This window comes from Thermobia domestica, chromosome 4, assembly GCF_964235325.1.
Source record: "Thermobia domestica chromosome 4, izTheDome1.hap1.1, whole genome shotgun sequence".
Taxonomy (NCBI): Eukaryota; Metazoa; Arthropoda; class Insecta; order Zygentoma; family Lepismatidae; genus Thermobia; species Thermobia domestica.
Window position 1 is genome coordinate 166,504,705 of NC_137457.1, and position 18,433 is coordinate 166,523,137.

The 18,433-nt window shown below is 32.9% G+C and overlaps 1 protein-coding gene across 1 annotated transcript; it reads right to left on the reverse strand.

The window, feature by feature from the left end:
* Positions 1 to 2,357: 2,357 nt before the first annotated feature.
* On the reverse strand, positions 2,358 to 7,425 carry LOC145682938 (uncharacterized). The gene is made up of 2 exons (XM_081754298.1): positions 7,421 to 7,425; positions 2,358 to 3,054 (listed from the first exon to the last, which is right to left on the reverse strand). The coding sequence occupies exons 1-2, from the start codon at positions 7,423 to 7,425 to the stop codon at positions 2,358 to 2,360; spliced, it is 702 nt and encodes a 233-aa protein (XP_081610424.1).
* Between the last annotated feature and the right edge of the window lie 11,008 nt (positions 7,426 to 18,433).

Genomic DNA, 18,433 nt, shown 5'->3' on the forward strand with positions numbered 1-18,433 from the left:
CTCTTGTCGTATCACGGCCGTAGTAAAGTTCCGTAATTGTTTGTATTCATTCCAAAGAATATCAGTTCTTGTCCTTTTGAATTTGAGATATGCACGATTTTTTAATTTTATTAGAAGCTGGACGTTGTCAGTTAACCACGGACTGTTGTTTCTTGTAATCCTCGAAGAACATAGAGGGGCATGTTTATCAAAAATGCTAACTATGGTGTTTTCTAAGAATTCGACTTTCTTATCTACGTCAGGTAGGTTTTCAATTGGTTTCCAATCTATGCGTTCTATATCACTAGTGAATTTGGACTGATCAAAATACTTAAAATTGCGATATGTCTTTATTTTGCTCTTGTCTTTTGTTGGCTTTTCTAATTGCAAACATATATATGCTAAGGAGTGATCTGAAGTCCCGATTGGTAGTTTTACTCCACTGGAGTGAATTATATTGCTATTACTAGTAATAAATACATCAAGAAGTGTTTCAGTGGTTTCAGTGATGCGTGTTGTTCTTTTAAGATTTGCGACAGCTGAAAGCTATCAAGTATTGAACATAAATAAGCTGTGTCACACTTCGAAGGTGTAAGGAAATCGCAATTTAGATCTCCTATAATGAGCAGATTATCAGTCATAGAGCCTACATTCGTGATTACTTCTTCGAGCATCGCCAATTTAGTGTATGCAACGCTGGGTGTTCTGTATATGGCACATATGGCTAACCTAACCGAATTTATGGTAATTTTGAGACATACACAGTCAATTTCGTCTTTATGCGAGACATCAACATTAAGCAGTTTCACATTTAAATTACTACGGAAATATACAGCAACTCCTCCTCCTCGCCTGTCCGTCCGATCACTTCTCAACAAACGATAGTTGCTTATTTCAACGGCTGATGAATTTAGGGCACTATCGAGCCATGATTCAGTTATGACAATAAGATCGTATTTTTCCTCGTTTGCCAAGATTCGCAATTCGTCAATTTTTGGAGCAAGGGAGCGAACATTTGCTTGAGCAATGCTAAGCTTCGTTGATTTTTTATCGGGAGGCCTATGCTGTATAAAAGATTCATTAGTACTGTTCGTGAGAGTTGTATTGGTTCCTACTGTATACGGTGTTCTATTCATAAATTAGAAATCTACTGAGTGTTGCATAAAAATTGAATATAACCTGAGTGCATGGATGACTATGTAAATATATAGAGATATTTAACTTAAGGTATTCTATTAGCTTACCTTGACCTGCAGCAACCAAACAACCAATTAAGATACACAAATTTGAACACATTATAAATATTATACCTATACAAACACTAGAAATAATATTATTACTATCGAAAGTAGAAAATACGAATTGCAAAAGAATAAACGTATCAATATAGTAGACGGTAATGAGTACAAACTTTGCGGCAAAATATCCGTGCTTACAATTTAGCATGGTTTATGCTTGTTGTGCTGTACTCCCAAATTGTTATATACATTTAAAAAATATATAATTAAAAAATATATAGGCCAGAAATATAACGAAATATATTACGAAATATAACAAAATATTATTTTATGAGGTGTGAATTTTTACAATTATGCTTAGTAAATGATGTTTATACTGATATTCATGTTATGGATGAGTGTTAAAAACCTATTTCAATCTCTTGAATATCATAACAGCACTATAACAATCATAGCATCAGTTTCGCTACATTAACTTACATACCCACTCTGCAGAAGGTTTACATATATTGTAGTAACTTTCAGGAGAAAAATCTTTTTTTTTTGGTATAATATTATGAATGCAAATTGTATAGAGTTCATGCTCTTAATTTGGAGTAGGTTAGATTAGGTTTTCTTTACCTGTGCATATATTTTTGAAACTGTAATGCTTCTCCTTTAAACTTGGATGAGTGAAGCAAGTGGAATAACCTAACGATTTGCATTTACTATAACTTTTCTTGTTTTAGTTCACAAAGCATTTTGTTATGCTTTTAATATTTTGATTTTACATTACTTTATCAAGAGTATAGTAGACCAAACAAATAGAAAATGGAGTCATTTTAGAACAGGTTATTTATCTATAGTCTTGCTGTATTAAAATTGACAAGAGTAAACCAACGGTTCTTCTTCCAAAGTTGGTATACATTGAGCGGAACGTTACAATGGTGGTTTAACAACTTTGGCATGCGAGTTTCACAATTTACACACGAAATTTTACACACTATTTTTATTCTGTATTAGATTGTGATAAGCGTAAATTAACGGTTCTTCCTCCGTAGTTGGAGTACCTCGCCATTGAAAAATTATAGCACACAAACTATGGGAATTTATCCTAAGTAACTCGTAAACAATATCCCACTTTAATTCACTGAACTCTGCTTAAAAGCTAAGGTTCGAAAGCTGTTGCAATGTTGTTATGAAGTGCTTAGAATCACCATTCACAACCACGATTTTGCCGTCTTGCGTAAAAACTCTTTTAGCCCCATATTTGCTCGAAGCCTTCCTCAGGAGCTCCAGTCTTGCCTGGCACAGATATTCTCTTATTGTGATGCCTGTGTCTTTTAGTTTCCTCTTGTTCTTGAAAACCAAGGACCGTGTCCTGTAGCTACTGAATTTGACGATTATGGGTCGATGTTTGTCAGCTGCTCTAGGACCAATTCTGTGGCTTCTGGATATTTCCTCCTCGGTGACTTTTATTCCCAGACGTTCTTCAAACAAGGAAGCAACAATTTTGTCGGTGTTTTCTGCCTGGGTTTCAGGGATACCAAATATTCTGATATTATCCCGTCGCTGGTACTGTTCTAGTTCGTCAACCTTGTCTCTAAGTTCTTCTATGGTGTCGTCTCTCTGCTTAATTTCTCTTCGCAGTTCCTTAACTTCTTCTGTATTGAAATTTATTGTTTCCTCTAAATGCTGCACTACTAGTTTTGTGACAGACTCAGTTATTGATTCCACAATCGCTTTTATGATTTCTGGTGTTTGAATAGCATTTCTGACTTCTTCGCAAACCTGTCTGTAAAGATCGTCTTTATTGATGGAAATGGTACCAGAGTCTGCAGTGCGTTTTCTAGGCGCCCTGTTTGCAAATATTTTTCGAGAGACGTAAAGCTATAGGTTGACGGAATTAACTCACATTCACTCACTTCTTAAATTTAGAGATCATAATTTTACCACGAAGTGCTCCAGCCATTTAATGATTAGATACTGCTCAAAATGTTGTAATATGTTTCATAATAGCACTAAACACAAACACATTTGGGAGAGCACAGTTACAAGGTTACCGACCGTCCGCCATTACTACCTGAGAGAATGAATAGTGTTGGGCATGAGTCGAACTAAACCTCTATTTCATTCGGGACAAAGTTAATTTTTTCGAGTCAAGTTCCGAACCGAGTCACTTTTTTCAGTTTGATAAATGGCTCGCTCCTTCAGTTCGTTTCAATCCGTTTTAAGTTCAAGTAACAATATTGTGTAAAATCCAACAAATTTGGATGGATTCAGGGTCCAGGAAATTCATCACTACGACTGGAATTTGACTCGAGTTTCGAGTGTTGTCAAATATAATTTTCTTGAGACAAGTTCTCTTTTGAGCAAATAGACTGGAAATACATGGATCTACAACTTAATGTACCACTCGAACTAGATGAGGGGGCCGGGTGTGTCAATAATAGAGTATGCTTAATGTCCCTGGTTGAATCTTGAGCGAATAGATTTGTGGTAGATAACGTGGTATCCTTGAATTTTCTTGGAGTACCCTTCTTTTACATTGTCATTCCATCGTCATTCATTTACCTTAAACATTTGTCTCTCTTAGCCTAAGGGGCATATTTGTCGGACGTTAAACTGAAAAAACTTATTTTATTTTCGAATCAGATAAGCTTCCATTGAGAAGTATACTTCTATCTCCCATATCAAAGATGCGACTGCTGTCTATAGATAGTCAGGAGAGAAACTCGTATATAAATAAAATTAGTTTATGTGTCCCAAGTTAACGCTAAAAGGTGAGTCTTTCGATGAATCTATTTGGTTTAATCAACGTCTGTATTTGGAACGTCGAGAATACACACGTACAAGATGTTTATTCGCCACAAAGATCACATGTATTGAGCCGGGATCGAAGTAAGGATTCCATTCACGGTAATTGGACGGTTTACCACTGATAGTAACAAGCGAGATAAAACTAAGGGATCTAACAAGAGGTGCATTTCGAATTCACAATATAATGAGGGTTACAGTAAGTCTCGGGAATCTATACCAAAGCTAGAAATAAGACCTGTAACATTTAGGTCTTTTGTGATAATAAGTAGTTGTATACGCTATATGTAATCAAGGGTGCCGCTTATTGTATTCTAGTATTGTTTCTAGCACTTAGGGGGTCGAAGACATGTGGGGGGATGTCTAAGTCTGAAGAATACCCTATTTTGTACCTGTCATGCAAATTTGGTAATTGTACGATTAAAAGAGTAGAAGTTATGGACACTTGAATTGATAGATCTGATTTGGTGACAATGGTATAGCTCTTTGAAAGTAGAGAAGAAAAGATTTGTAAAAGATAAGTTTATTCTAATAGTGCAGCGTATGTGATACATAGGGGGTAACAAGAAAAGTGCCAAGTTTGAGAAAAATATTACTGATTAATGTCATGAAGTGAAATTTTAGTATAACATCTGAGAGGAAATGGAACAGAATGGAACATGGAACTGAGGGAAGGGTAACATCTCAGTTTGACAAAGCTATTGCGACATTTCTTTTTGAATTTGATTCGGAACACTGCTTGGGAGGAAATTGGGAAGAATCCTCATTGTGCTGGCACAGTACTGTATATAGAACTCACGCAGGTGAACATGACAAGATGAGAAAGTTATGTGATATTTATTTTTTTGTTGTAGACAGAATTTGAGAGAAAATGAATATAATGGCCATACTGTTGGAACATCCTATGAGTTGCACATGAATAGTTTAAGTTCGAGAATATAGTGTATTTGAAAGAAAAGTGTTTTTGTTGTGAACACCTGCGTGTTACGATTTTGAGATTGTGTATATGTATGGACACGCCATGTGATATGTTTAATGTAAAAAGACAGAAGAGATGAATATAAAGAAAAAAAGATGCTTTAGTTTAAAAACACGCTCTCATTGAGTTATTGAATTTTTAGAAACAAAACTGAGAAAAGATACGCTTTTACCCTTTGTTAAGAACTTTGGAAATAAATGAAAAAAAAGATTTTTCACCTCTTAGAGAGATAAATGTGACATTTAGCACCCCTTTCCTATGTTGTGTTCCTTTTTCTTTTTTGGTAGCAGAAGGAAATAATGACTTGCGTTGTCCAGTTTTTGTGTAGAAAAGGACCTTGTTAGCTGATTTATCCGTTTCCTTTTTAACTTGAAGAGTACCTATTGTAATCCTTTTGAGAATAACGGAAGGCGGAAACAGATGTGTGTGAATGTTAGGGGGTAGCGTGAGGTGTATATACGGGTATGTGAAATAAGATAAAATTCAATATTTAGATTTTCGTGTTGTGAAAAGTTGTCTTGTGTATTTCCTTGAGTGTTATTTTTTGCGATTAATCTTTAAACTGCTGGAATTAAAGGTAAGTTAAAAGTTTCTGTTTATATAAACGAATTTGATAAAATATTGAGCTGCGATTTTTCACTTTAACTTTTAATGTATTTACATGGATTAAAATGACTTTTTGGCTTTTAATTAAAATAAATGGAGAACTTTAGCTTGTAGACGTTGTTATGTGAATGGATTTTGGCTGAAGCGACCGAAGGCACGTTTCCGCTTTGTAAAGTACGAACGAGAAAGCGGGTAACAGATGCGTGCGACTAAGTGAGGAAGGCGATTTAATTGTACTGGAGCGAAGAGTGAATGCTGGGGAACGGGGATGTTTTGTTTATTTGCTGCAGTGGATAGAAAGAGAGAGAGAGGGGGGAGTAAAGATATATTTACTTGTTAAAGATCGTTCAAGAATTTGGGTAGAGGAGAGAATGAGAAACTGAATAAAGATTTTTTGTGTGTGTTAACACAGAGAAAGAGACGGAGAAATATATATATATATATATATATATATATATATATATATATATATATATATATATATATATATATATATATATATATATATATATATATACTTGTTTGCTAGCTGTAGAACCATGGTTTAAAATGAGTGAATGCGAGCCGAAGGGGTTGTGTTACTGCCTTTGAACTAGGATTGCAAAAGCGAAAAGACATATACATGTAACAGAAAAAGAGAGGAACAGAGAAATTTTTACTTGATTTTCCTAGCCTTAGAACTTTGGTTTGAAGAGGAGTGGCTGCAAGGTGACTTGAGTTACTCCTTTTGCAGTTGGGGCTGCGGTGGCTCAGTGGTAGAGCGTTCACCTCTGGTGCTAGGGGTCTCGGGTTCGATCCCCGCCCCCGCCAAGTTAACTTTGTGGTGGACAAACACCGTGTGCGTGGGTTTTCTCTTGGTTCTCCCGTTTCCTCCCACTTTCTTCATTCCACCCTTTCATTCATTACTCATCATCACCGTCTCCTTTAGCCTAACGGGCATAACTGTGGGACGTAAAACTCAAAGATTTCATTTCATTTTCCTTTTGCAGTTACGAAAGAAAAGACAGAGGGGAGAATATATATTTTTCCGTGTACTTGTTAAGCTTGTGGTGAACATTGTAACATATTGGTGTGTGTGAGACAGAGAAAGCGAGAAAACTTTATGGAATGGCATCATTGTTACGCTTGTCTTGAGCAGACTTGAATGGGATGTGAAGTGGGAAGTGCGGACACGTTTTATGGCATCCCGAAGGGAGAAACTGGTGACAATAAACAAAAAAAAAAAAAAAACTGGATTTAATTTTAATACATATCTTCATGTATAAAGTACATTTTTAAAAACGAAGAGCAAGAAATTAAAATATGCAAATGGACTAAGTATTGGATTAATTAGTATTGATCAGTTTAATTAGTAACGAAAGGATTGATTCGTTTTTCCTTTTTTCTTTCGTGTTTCAGTCTTTTTTGTAGGAGGTGAATGATTTGTTAAGAACAGTGGCGTATGCAGAATATGATTATGGGGCGGACTAAACTTGAGTTTTTTGTTTTATTTAACGTAAACTAAGGTTGAAGGACTCGTGTACGCATTTCTAGTGTTGCTTTTGATTTGAAGTTTCATTTTCCACATTTGAAGGGGGAAATGGAAGTTAAGATCAGGCTTTTAGTATCATATATGTTTATGTAATGATACTTTTGACGTAACGCAACGCTACACGAATATGGTTGCTACTGCAAACCACTGAAAAGTCATGTTAAAGGGAATCGAAATTAAGTATATATTGGTACTCCTACATATGATTAAAACGTTTTGATGTTAGGGTTTGTATGTCTGCTGTATTACGTTGATGTTGGTATTGAATAATGCCTTTTAACTAGTACAAACCCCATTATAGATTATGGAAAGAAAAGTTTTTGACTTACCTAATACAGGGTTTCCATTGTATATCACTACATTTTATGTTTGTAGGCACGTACGGTATCTGTATACGAACACTTGAATGAAATATTTGAATATTTTTTTACATTTACGAAAATGAAATATTGCGGCAAAATAAATTCGTTTTAGAGACGCGGAATTCGAAAAAATAATTGTACCGGTAAACGTAAGGGTGCGACGCGGGAAGCGAAAACTACTTGTACCGGTAAACTTACGGGGTTATTGCCGCTTGCAGGAAGAACAACACTGGGCAACAAGTCCGTCAGTGTAATGGCAATGGTGCGTGAATAGATGGCGCTGATTGAAGAAAAAAGAAAGACTTTCCGCATAAAGTATTTAAGCAATAGATATAAAAATGAATGTACATTGCATGTAATAACACAATGATAGAACGGAGTGAAAAATTGAGAAAAGTTAACATTTATATATAAAATCTGTTAAAACCCGTATTTGGTAAATGAATGCAATGAGGGATAAAATAGACATGACATTCGTATTCCTGAGGTTATATTTATATAAAAACTTCAATAAGTATAATTTTTTTCAAGAATTTGATTTTTTCACAGTAATTAGTAATGTGTTAATATTTGCAGAAAAAAGCGGTCATAATTTTGAGAGGACGTAACAGCTAAAGTATTAGCCCTAGAACAAAATAGAATACAGAATTTTTTCAGGTCGATAATTATATATATTGATACCTTACCTGATGAAATTCGATAGTTTTTCGGAGGGTATTATAGACGCCGCCAAAATTTTATATTGGATTGGGTCAAAATACATGTTTTTGCTTTTTTATGTCAAACTGTGGGTCGTATAGAGTAAAGAAAGATACTTTTGTAAGGCTTAGGACATAGCAAATACTGTTATACAATCTACAACATTGTAACTTTAAAACAAAATTAACATGTTATTGCATACACAATATGGCGCCGATTTTTCTAAACTTTAAGAATACGCTTATTAAGGATATACTTTTACGTCAATAGGTAAAATGAATCATATCATTAACCACGAAGGCCGGAAAAAGCTTTTGGCAATGCTGAACGCGTAAAATATTTGCGCCCGAAAACCGCGCGGGGACATTACCGGTCGCGGAACAAACAACACTCCGTAACTTACCATGGTACACGCACACACAGTACTGTGAATGTTGTTTAGACAGATGGCGCTGATTGATAAAAGGCAAACATGGCCACTACTATGGTAGATTTTAACGGGTTTCTTTATATAATTCTTATACTATGAGTGTTAAGGATTATGATATTTCTATATGACGTTTCATAATATTGTTTTGTATTAACCGGAAAGCACAAAATTAATTTCAGACTTATATTCCTTAAAAATACTCGCAATGTAGCTAGTGAAAAGTTTCATATGTTGTATACATGAGTAAAAAATACAAAAATATTTGGTAAGGTATACAAGAATACGTATACGCGTGAAAAAGAGACCTATTAAAGGTGCTTAACGGTTTATACCTTACACTTAATATGCATTAACGGTAAATGATGTTATATTATGCAGAGTATACTATACGATCATACACTGCACACAAAGATATTCAAAATAAAACTAAGCTTACTTGTACATAAATTAAATAGTTACTGTCTAACAGTTATCACACACATATAATATTAATATGCAGTATACTTTTCTTTTTTACTAATGTGTACATAAAGATGTTTACACTCAATTTTTTCTGTTTTAGGTTTTAGTATATTTGTTATTAATGTTGTATATATGTATTCGTACATGCTTTATCTTTTTCTGTCTGAATATACTTTTCTTAGTATTCATATTGCTATGTGTGTAGAATTAGGTCGTACGCAAAGAATACTCGTAAGATCAGCTTTGCTGTGATCATATTAATTATGTTACGGATCGCTTGTTTAAGAAGATCTGCTTATACCTTTTAAGAGAACATTTTGTGTGAATGTTTACAAAAAATTTTCTTTAAATTTGAGAACTTTAAGGTTGCGACCACATGAATTATTTGTTCTTTCGTATTATTTATAGTAATTCCCGATGTCAACTGTTAAATTTATTGTTACTGTATTTGGTGTTGCTTTCATTTTTTCTTTTTCTTTAGGAATATTTTTGGTTGATTTTGGTATCCCTTTGTTTCGCTTCTCCCACTGGTTTTAAAAAATTGCTTTAATTTACTTTGCTAGGAATTTCTTTTGTTTACCTTGTTGCAGGTGCTGAAACTGGTTTGAACTAGTTTATTAATCCTTTGTTATGCATTGTGTATATATACCCCGTTGGTGAGGAAATATTATCGTAAGTATATTTATATTATATATAACTTTTTATTGTTTTATACTGTGAAGAAATAACTTGATACATATACGCATACAAAGTTTATCTCATTTTTAATGTTGTAGACTGATAAATATTTGCAGTAGTAATCATTTTAAAGAAAAGTAATTCGCTTTCTCAAGTTTATGTACTAGAATGAATTTTAAATCGGATTATTACATAGTTCACAACTATGTTTTAACAACCTTTTTACTAGGAACAAAATTTTAGACTGCTCAACGAGTAAATTACTACGACAGAATAAAAGACACGATCCAATAAATTAACAGAGCTTTGTAGAAGCAAACCAAATAATGTTAACTGAATAACACTGTATTTCATATGTTGTTGTATACTTAATGTAATTTTAAATACTTAATGTTAAGTAATGCAAAATACTTAATGTAATTTTACTTATATTTACAGATGGAGTTCCGAGGAGAGTCCCTTGTAAATAACTTCGACGAAATTGATGAAATCTACGTGGAGGGTGTAATTACTGGGTTGAGCACTAAGGATCGCCTGTTGGAGACCTGGTGGAGAATTATGGATAAACAGCGCCAAGGTCTGCGTAAGAGTGAAAGGTATGATACCTTGCTATCTGCTCTTTTTCATTTAGCAGGATAATCAAGCTCTTATATTTGAATATACTATGTAAGGCGCAGACTTATTTGACTTTTTGCAGAGGATTTTTTTCCGTGAACAAGTCATGTACCAGTGAGCACATGATAAATTTGTTCATTTTAATTATTTTAACCATGGAGAAGGATAAATGCCGCAGAGGGTGCCGAATTTTGTAATTATGGATCGCGATTTATTTTCGTTGATAATAACGTGGTGCCATCTGTTGTAGAAAATTCCGTAACCTCGGTCCACCAAGAAAGTCATCCCTTGGAAAACATACCTCAGAAAAAGATTTTAATTTAATTGATGAAATCATAGAAGAACAAATAGAAAATGAAGCAGATGATACACAAATAATTCAAAATCCCGCAGTTTTAGTGAATCGCGATGAGTTTGGAACATCTGGTTATGTGGAGGTCTTATTAAATTAATTATGTGAAAACGGACAAAATACTGTGGATGTTGTAAGTAAAGAAGTACAGTCATCAACTGTACAGTGTTCAATGGATATTGTGAATTACGGGATGGAGCCTTCACTGCCTAGTACATCTGGTTACGTTCCTCCAAGTGAGCGTAGCCGATATACAAATGTTGAAAATACAGAGGAAGGTAATTTCGAAGTAGTACATGAAATCAGAAACAGTTTCACTATGTTTTACTTGGTGGAACATGAAATTGCGGTAAGGCCATTGGTAAATGAAGAAATTAGAAGTCCTGCGGCCTATATTGAAAACCTAATGATCCTCGTATTGAATAATGTACTTAACAGTGCGAGACCTAATGATTTCGTTGGAATGTACGTTGATTCCTTCAATAGTAAGGATAAAAAATGTGTATGTTCCATGGAGACGCCGCAACGATATTCGTCACGTAACAAATATTTACCATTAAATGATTTTTTGGTACATTTGGTTGACCTTCCGGGAAGCGATTATGAAAAACTTTGTCTACCTAAAAGTTTTGCTTGGGGCATAGCTAAACATACTGAAACACGTCAAAATTTGAGTAAATTAAGGAATCCAGGTAGAAATACATTAAACGGTAAAGTTTTATCCCTCTGTAGTCGTGCAGGTTTTAACGTTAAGGGGAAAATGGAAGCAATGTTAATGATGTGGATTTATTTCAGAAACATTTAAGTCCGAATTATCAGATTATAATTCTTTAAAAGTTCCCGAAAGGAAACGAGAAATTAGAGTGCAGGGGAAGTATATATTATGATGGAAGGGGAAGTATTGGACATTTCCGTCCTATTAGACCAATTTCATCATTCTTTAAAAGGGACAAGTATTGTTTACATTGCTTAAGGGGGTTTAGTGGTCTTAATCGTTTGCATAATTGTGAATTAGTGTGTTCATCTTGCGAACATATGCTTAAAGTAGATGTTAACATGTATAAAATGAAATGCAATGCATGCAATAGATGATTTACTAGGGATGAATGTTTTGACAATTACTTAAAAGGTAATCAAAGTGGTAAGAATGTGTGTGTGAAGTTTGCATCAACTGTAATGCAATCTATGGTTTGAGAAGACTTAATTCGGATCATACATGTGGTGAATACTTTTGTAGTACTTTTCGTGAACATTTACAGGAAGGTCCCTCATGTTATGTAAAGAAACTAAAACCTACTCATATTAAGAGGTTTCTTTATATGGTGTATGACGTGGAAATCATGCTCAAACCGGAAAATGAGTGTGGGGAACGGGGACATGTAGTTTGCTTCATATGCCTTAGACATTTATGCTATGAATGTATGAACAATAGCATTGATGAACCCTGCAGTACATATGGTGATGAAATCGGTAACCGTTCGTATTCTTTCAATGATTTTATTACTCATAATTTATTAAATACACCCCTGTTTAACTGTATATGTGTAATGAGACATAATGGCATAGATTTGATAGCATCTTCTGTCTGAGATTTCTCATTGAGTCCCAGCATATTTTTCCCCTTAATTCTGCTTCAAAGAATCTCAGTGAAATTGAAGAAGGGTGGGAGTTTGTAACGTTCATTGAATTAGGGCCGAAAACTTACAATATGAGGCTTAAAAATGCTCAGAGTAATTTCGGTATATTTTCAAAATTCTGGGAATTACACTAAATGATAGGACCTCTCAAAGATTAAACTTTGAGAGTTTCTATGAATTAGTGACAGGAGACATTCATTCTACAACTATAGAGAATCCAAATAGTATTGTGCGAAAGCAGGGCTTCAATATCTTTTCACGTAAAGAGACGAAAACCCATCAGCAGGCGAAAAAACCTTAACGTATTGACGATATACATATTGACGAACCAATACCAAGGAGAAGAAGTTTACCTCATGGTTATGTACAGTAATAATTTTAGCCTGACTTGTAAGCGATTATTTTTATTTCTCTTAACAGAACACTCGAAAATTGTGGTCATATTAAAATAGCTATGCAAACTCTTGGACCACGATAGTTGCATAATGCTAAATAATTGCTGTGCAATTTTAGTTAGATCAATGCTAAAGCATACTCATAAGAACAGCTATACTGTTTTCTTGTAAATAATTTCTTTTGTCTTTTATTTTTTCGTATTCTTTTAAAGAGAACTCTCGTTGAGTGTGATTATATTAAAATTCTTTTCCCGTTGCAATTCTTTAAATCTAGTCATTTCAAGCTTTAATATTCTAGTCATTTTAAGTTTTCTTAATTGTGTGAGTGAGTGTCTGTATGTTTGTTTATAAAGTAAAATATCTATTGCGTACATTCCGTTTAATACAAGATGGTAAAGTTTCAACATCCCTCAACCATTTTAATTGCTTGTCCTTCACGTGCATGCAAAACATGTTTTGTAAACTGATTATTCAATGAATGTGATGAAATGTTTACTATAAAATTAATTAAATGGTTTGGCGTTACGGTGCAGTCATATCAAATTTGGATGCAAGTTCAGAAATTCGATTCATGGAAGGAATTCCAGACATGAATAATTTTGAAATACAAAAAATTCATTATTGTCTGAAACCAACTGTGACGTTGCAAACTTATTTACAAAATATGCACATCATAAAAATTAAAAGTAATATTTATTATGTAAAATTTGTTTCCCAAAGGAAAAAAGCTAGTCATATAAGTTTAAATGCACATTATATTACTGTATTTAAAAATCCACGTGATAAAATACAAATACAATATTTATCAAAAAAATATGCCAGGGTATAGTAAACACGTTGTGAATGTGTTCGAAGAAGTAACATGTGAACCTCACATTTATTTGTCACTTGACTTGAATCACAAAACAAATTATGCCTTATGATTACGATTTTTCCAAATGAAACAATGCATGTACACGCAAATGTAAAAGACAGTAATTCAGTCGTTTGCGTTTAGTTTAGTTCAAGATGTTGAAGGTGAAACAACACATTGATACTCACCGTGCTTTGTGGAAATGCAAAAGCGCAAAGCGAAAACAAATTATACAATATGCATTTAATAGTACTATTTCACAAGTTGCTAAAAACACAATAAAAGGAAATATTCCCTTGAATTCGCGTCAGAAGCGATTTACGTAGACATAAAAACATCTTGCGTGCTTTATCTGCGCAACGTCCAGCACTTAATAAGGAAAGGAAAATTTTGTTATGAAAAAGGTGGTGCATTTTTACCATTAATCTTAGGACTTGGTGCAGTAGCATCTAGTTTGTTTGGAAGATAAGTCAATCTTCGTAAAACGACATTAGTTCCTGAAAATGCAATGCAACAAATGCATGCAAATATGAAATCAATAGATTCTAATCAATCGCGTTTAGACGAAGAAATGAATAGTATTTTACAACGAAGTAATCTTAGTTTGTTAATGGAAAATGGAAATTGTACCAGTAAACAATGCAACACTATTTAAATTATACTTCATCAGTTTCACAAAATACAATTACATTATCTATTATTGAAAGAGATGTTCGTGAAACATCATCTGAAGAAGAAAAAATAATTCTATTTTACCCTTTTTATCGGACATTTTACAATCAGTACCAAAACACAACGAAGGAAAATAAATCTATTATTTAAACAGTTAACAAGTTCTGATAAAATTCATTGAGATCAATAGGAAACTACGTATTCAAGGAAAAATAATACCATTTTCTAATATTAATGATTTAATAAATGATGTTGTTCGTACACTAAAATATTCAAGAAATTTTACAGGTATTCACGAATTTAAAAGTTTATTAGATGATATTAATGTACCACGGGAATTTATTTCTGCTCCTTTTGTGAAATAACATAGCAAAGTTAAGTCATAAAGTCCAACAAAAGTATGAAATATATTTAAAAATTGGAAAAAAATATAAAAGGAAACATTACAAGGAAAAAAATATCGAAAAACAAAATTAAAGATTGGTTAGCATTTCAAGATGCATATAAATTACGTGCACCAGCACGTAAAGTGTTTGAACGCACACAATATTATGTTAGTGCATCCAATGTAATATTACTAGTAGATTTAGCAGATATGCAAAATATTGCCTAGTATAACAAAATTTATAAATGTATATTATGTTGTATCGATATTCTTCACGGTATGCATATTGTGTTCCCTTAAAAACAAAAACAGGTCCTAAAATGGCAAAAGCAATCAAAAATATTTTAAAAAATTAAACTACAGGAGTTTAATGTACAAACGGATTTAGGTACAGAATTTTATAATCCGCATGTAAAAAGTCTATTTAAAGAATATGAAATTAATTATTATAGTGTACATTCAGAAATCAACCTTGCATTAGCTGACCGGTTTATAAGAACATTAAAATAATAATTGTATCGTTATTTTACTGCTAAAAATACATGTCGATATATAGATGTGTTAGATCAGTTTGTAAAAAATTTTAATCATTCGTATCATAGTAGGATTAGAATGGCACCTGTAGATGTAAATCATTCTAATGTTGATCAAGATGGAATACATTGTACGGTGATAAAATGAATAAAGAGAAATTAACATTTCATCTTGGTGATTATGTGACTGTTAGTAAATATAAACATAAATTAAAAATAGGAGATTTACCATAATGGTCACACGAATTTTTTATTGTTGGTAAATGTATTCCGACAAATCCTATTACATATAAATTAAAATTTTAGAATGATGAACAAATTAAAGGGATATTTTGCTAAGAAGAATTAGAAAAATTAATTGTGAATTCAAATATAACGTTCTTAATTGAAAAAGTATTAAAACAAAACAAAGATATGATGTATGTAAAATGGTTGGGATATCCATCAAGTATGAATTCGTGAATTAAAACAAATTCATTTCAGTCCTCAAAATAAGTTCGATGATAAAACATTATTTCTATGTTACTCTTCCTTGAAATGCTAGTAGTGAGATTTCACTAATAATACAACTTCTTCATTTATAGTAAAGCTTGCACAACCTATTCACTTAAGTGAAGGAGAATGGTATGTTGCCTTAACACAACTTAATGTACGTTTCAGTTTTTATTATGTTCGTCAAAATGAAAAAAACGTCATTGAAACCATCAATAATGATGAACTTGAAATTGCTCACATTGATATTACACCAGGATACTATGCTTCTATTCCGTCCATTTAAGTATGATTCTTGAACAATTACGAATGTTAAAATATTATTTAAAAATCAGGGTACAATAATATTCTTTAAAATTGAAAGATTTTTCGTCATTTGGATGACACGAGGATTACAACATTTACTTAGATTTATAAATGAAAGTACAATTGAGTTTACAGATATAATTTTTCTAAAACCTGCTAATGAAGAAGTTCCAGTAATAGCACGTCCATGTAGTTTAGATTACAATACACCAAACATTGGTAATGTTTGTGTTGATATTGTAAAACAACATAAAAATATTGGACCAGTACTTCGTAAAGTTAGTGCATATAATATTGAGCATGGAGATGTAAAATGTTTTCTATTTCACACACCTCAATATGTTAAAGTTGTAAAGTCTTATTCTAACACGATTGAAGCAAACTTAAAAGATGGGCACGGTTTAAAATTCTCATTTGAATTTGGAACTTCAAACTTGACACTTCACTTTAAACAAAAATAATTTCTGAAAGTGTATATGATGGTTTTTACATTACACTTGTATCAAAGGCAAGTACTGATGTATATCCTACAAATAATCCAACACATTTTTAATAACTCAACTAAAAAAAATAATATTCAATTATCAGAAACCGATTGGTATGTAGGATTAAGTGAATAACATGTTATAATGTTAACGATGGAGAAAATGTCATACGGTATAAAATAAAAAATGATGAGGCACAAAAAAGTAAAATTGTAAGTGGATATAATCACCCCGTATATCATATCATTGATGAATTAAATAAAGTATAAAATACATAAAATTTTCTGTTTCAAATATTGTACATGTAGATTGTACTGATTGCGCTGAATCAGCCTTATTATCACCAAGATTAGCATTACAATTAGGAGTTTGTAGAAATAACGATCTTGTTTTGTACGAAAGTGGATTTAAACAACAGTATGTTGATATTGGTTAATCACATCAAATTTTTATTTACACTGATATCATACTATATCAGATTTTAGGCGATATAAAAGCACCTTTATTACGAATTGCAACAATATCAAATGTGAAATACGGTAAATTGCAAACATTAACATTTCTAGATATTCATTATCTCCCACTTGCAAAGCTTTAATTTAACAGTATTGAAATACTATCAAAAGACCATGCAGGACGAAATTTGCCATTTTGTTCTGGGACACTAAGTGTTACACTTCATTTTAAGCGCTCCCCTAATAAAAATTAATCAATTAATTATATTTTTAAATGAAATTTAGACGACATTACGGACATGGAATCCCATACTTTTCAAGACCTGTATAACAACGGAAACATGGTATAGGTAGTTTGTTCCCAGGGTTATTTTGTTTTGCTTTACCATTTCTTAAACAAGGTGCAAAAACTTTAGGTCGTCAAGCATTACAAACGCTAATACAAGTAGCGGGTGATGTACTAGAAGATAAACCATTTAAAGAATCTGTTCGTGCACGTATAAAAGAAGCTGGTGAAACATTAAAGACAAAGGCTTTAACAAAGTTGGTACGTTATTAACTGGTAGTGGTAAGAGACGGTCGCCTAAACGTAAAGCACCGGCATTTGTTCGTTTTGGACCTCCAACAAAACGTAAGCGCATAAAGAAAAGCAATAGCAAAAGAAAAGTAAAGAGAAATTAATTCTTTTTACAAATTTATTTTCATAATGGCATTACTTAATTCAAACAGTGTGGAATGCTGCACCAACAATTTCGATTCACTTAGCATTCCAATGACACAAACTCCAACTGAATCTTCCTTTAATGTGGAATACCGTCCAATTTCAACATTAACTTCTGATGGTCTTATTGAATTTTTTATTTCCTTGAAACAGGAGAATTTATTCATACTGCATATCTTTAGCTTTAGGTACGTTGTAAAATTACAAAACCCAATGATACACCATTAACTGACAATGATGTTGTAGCACCAGCAAATAATTTACTACATTCATTATTTAGTCAAATTGAAATTTCATTAAATGATAAATTAATTACTGCATCAGGATTTTATGCTTATCGTGCATACCATGAAACATTATTAAATTATGCACGTGATGATTCTGATACACATTTGAAATTAGCTATGTGGTATAAAGATACCGCAAAACAATTTGATACCATAAGTGATGCTCATGTAGGTTTTCAACAACGTGCTAATTTCTTGGGTAACGTACCTAAAGGTATTGTTATCAGATTTGTTTCCAATTCGACATTTAATGGAAAATCTGAACTAAATCCATTTAATTTTCAACACTTTAACGTTAACAAACTGCAGCTACGGGTCGGATTAAAATATTTTACTCCCAGTCCCCTCACCCCCGATTTTAAAAACGATTTGTACCTCTAAGTTACCATTCTCTGTTTTCCGGTACTGGTTTATATTATAAAGATAATGTATACCCACATGGCTGAAGTATATCCACACGGTTATGCTCTTTATGCGTTTATCTT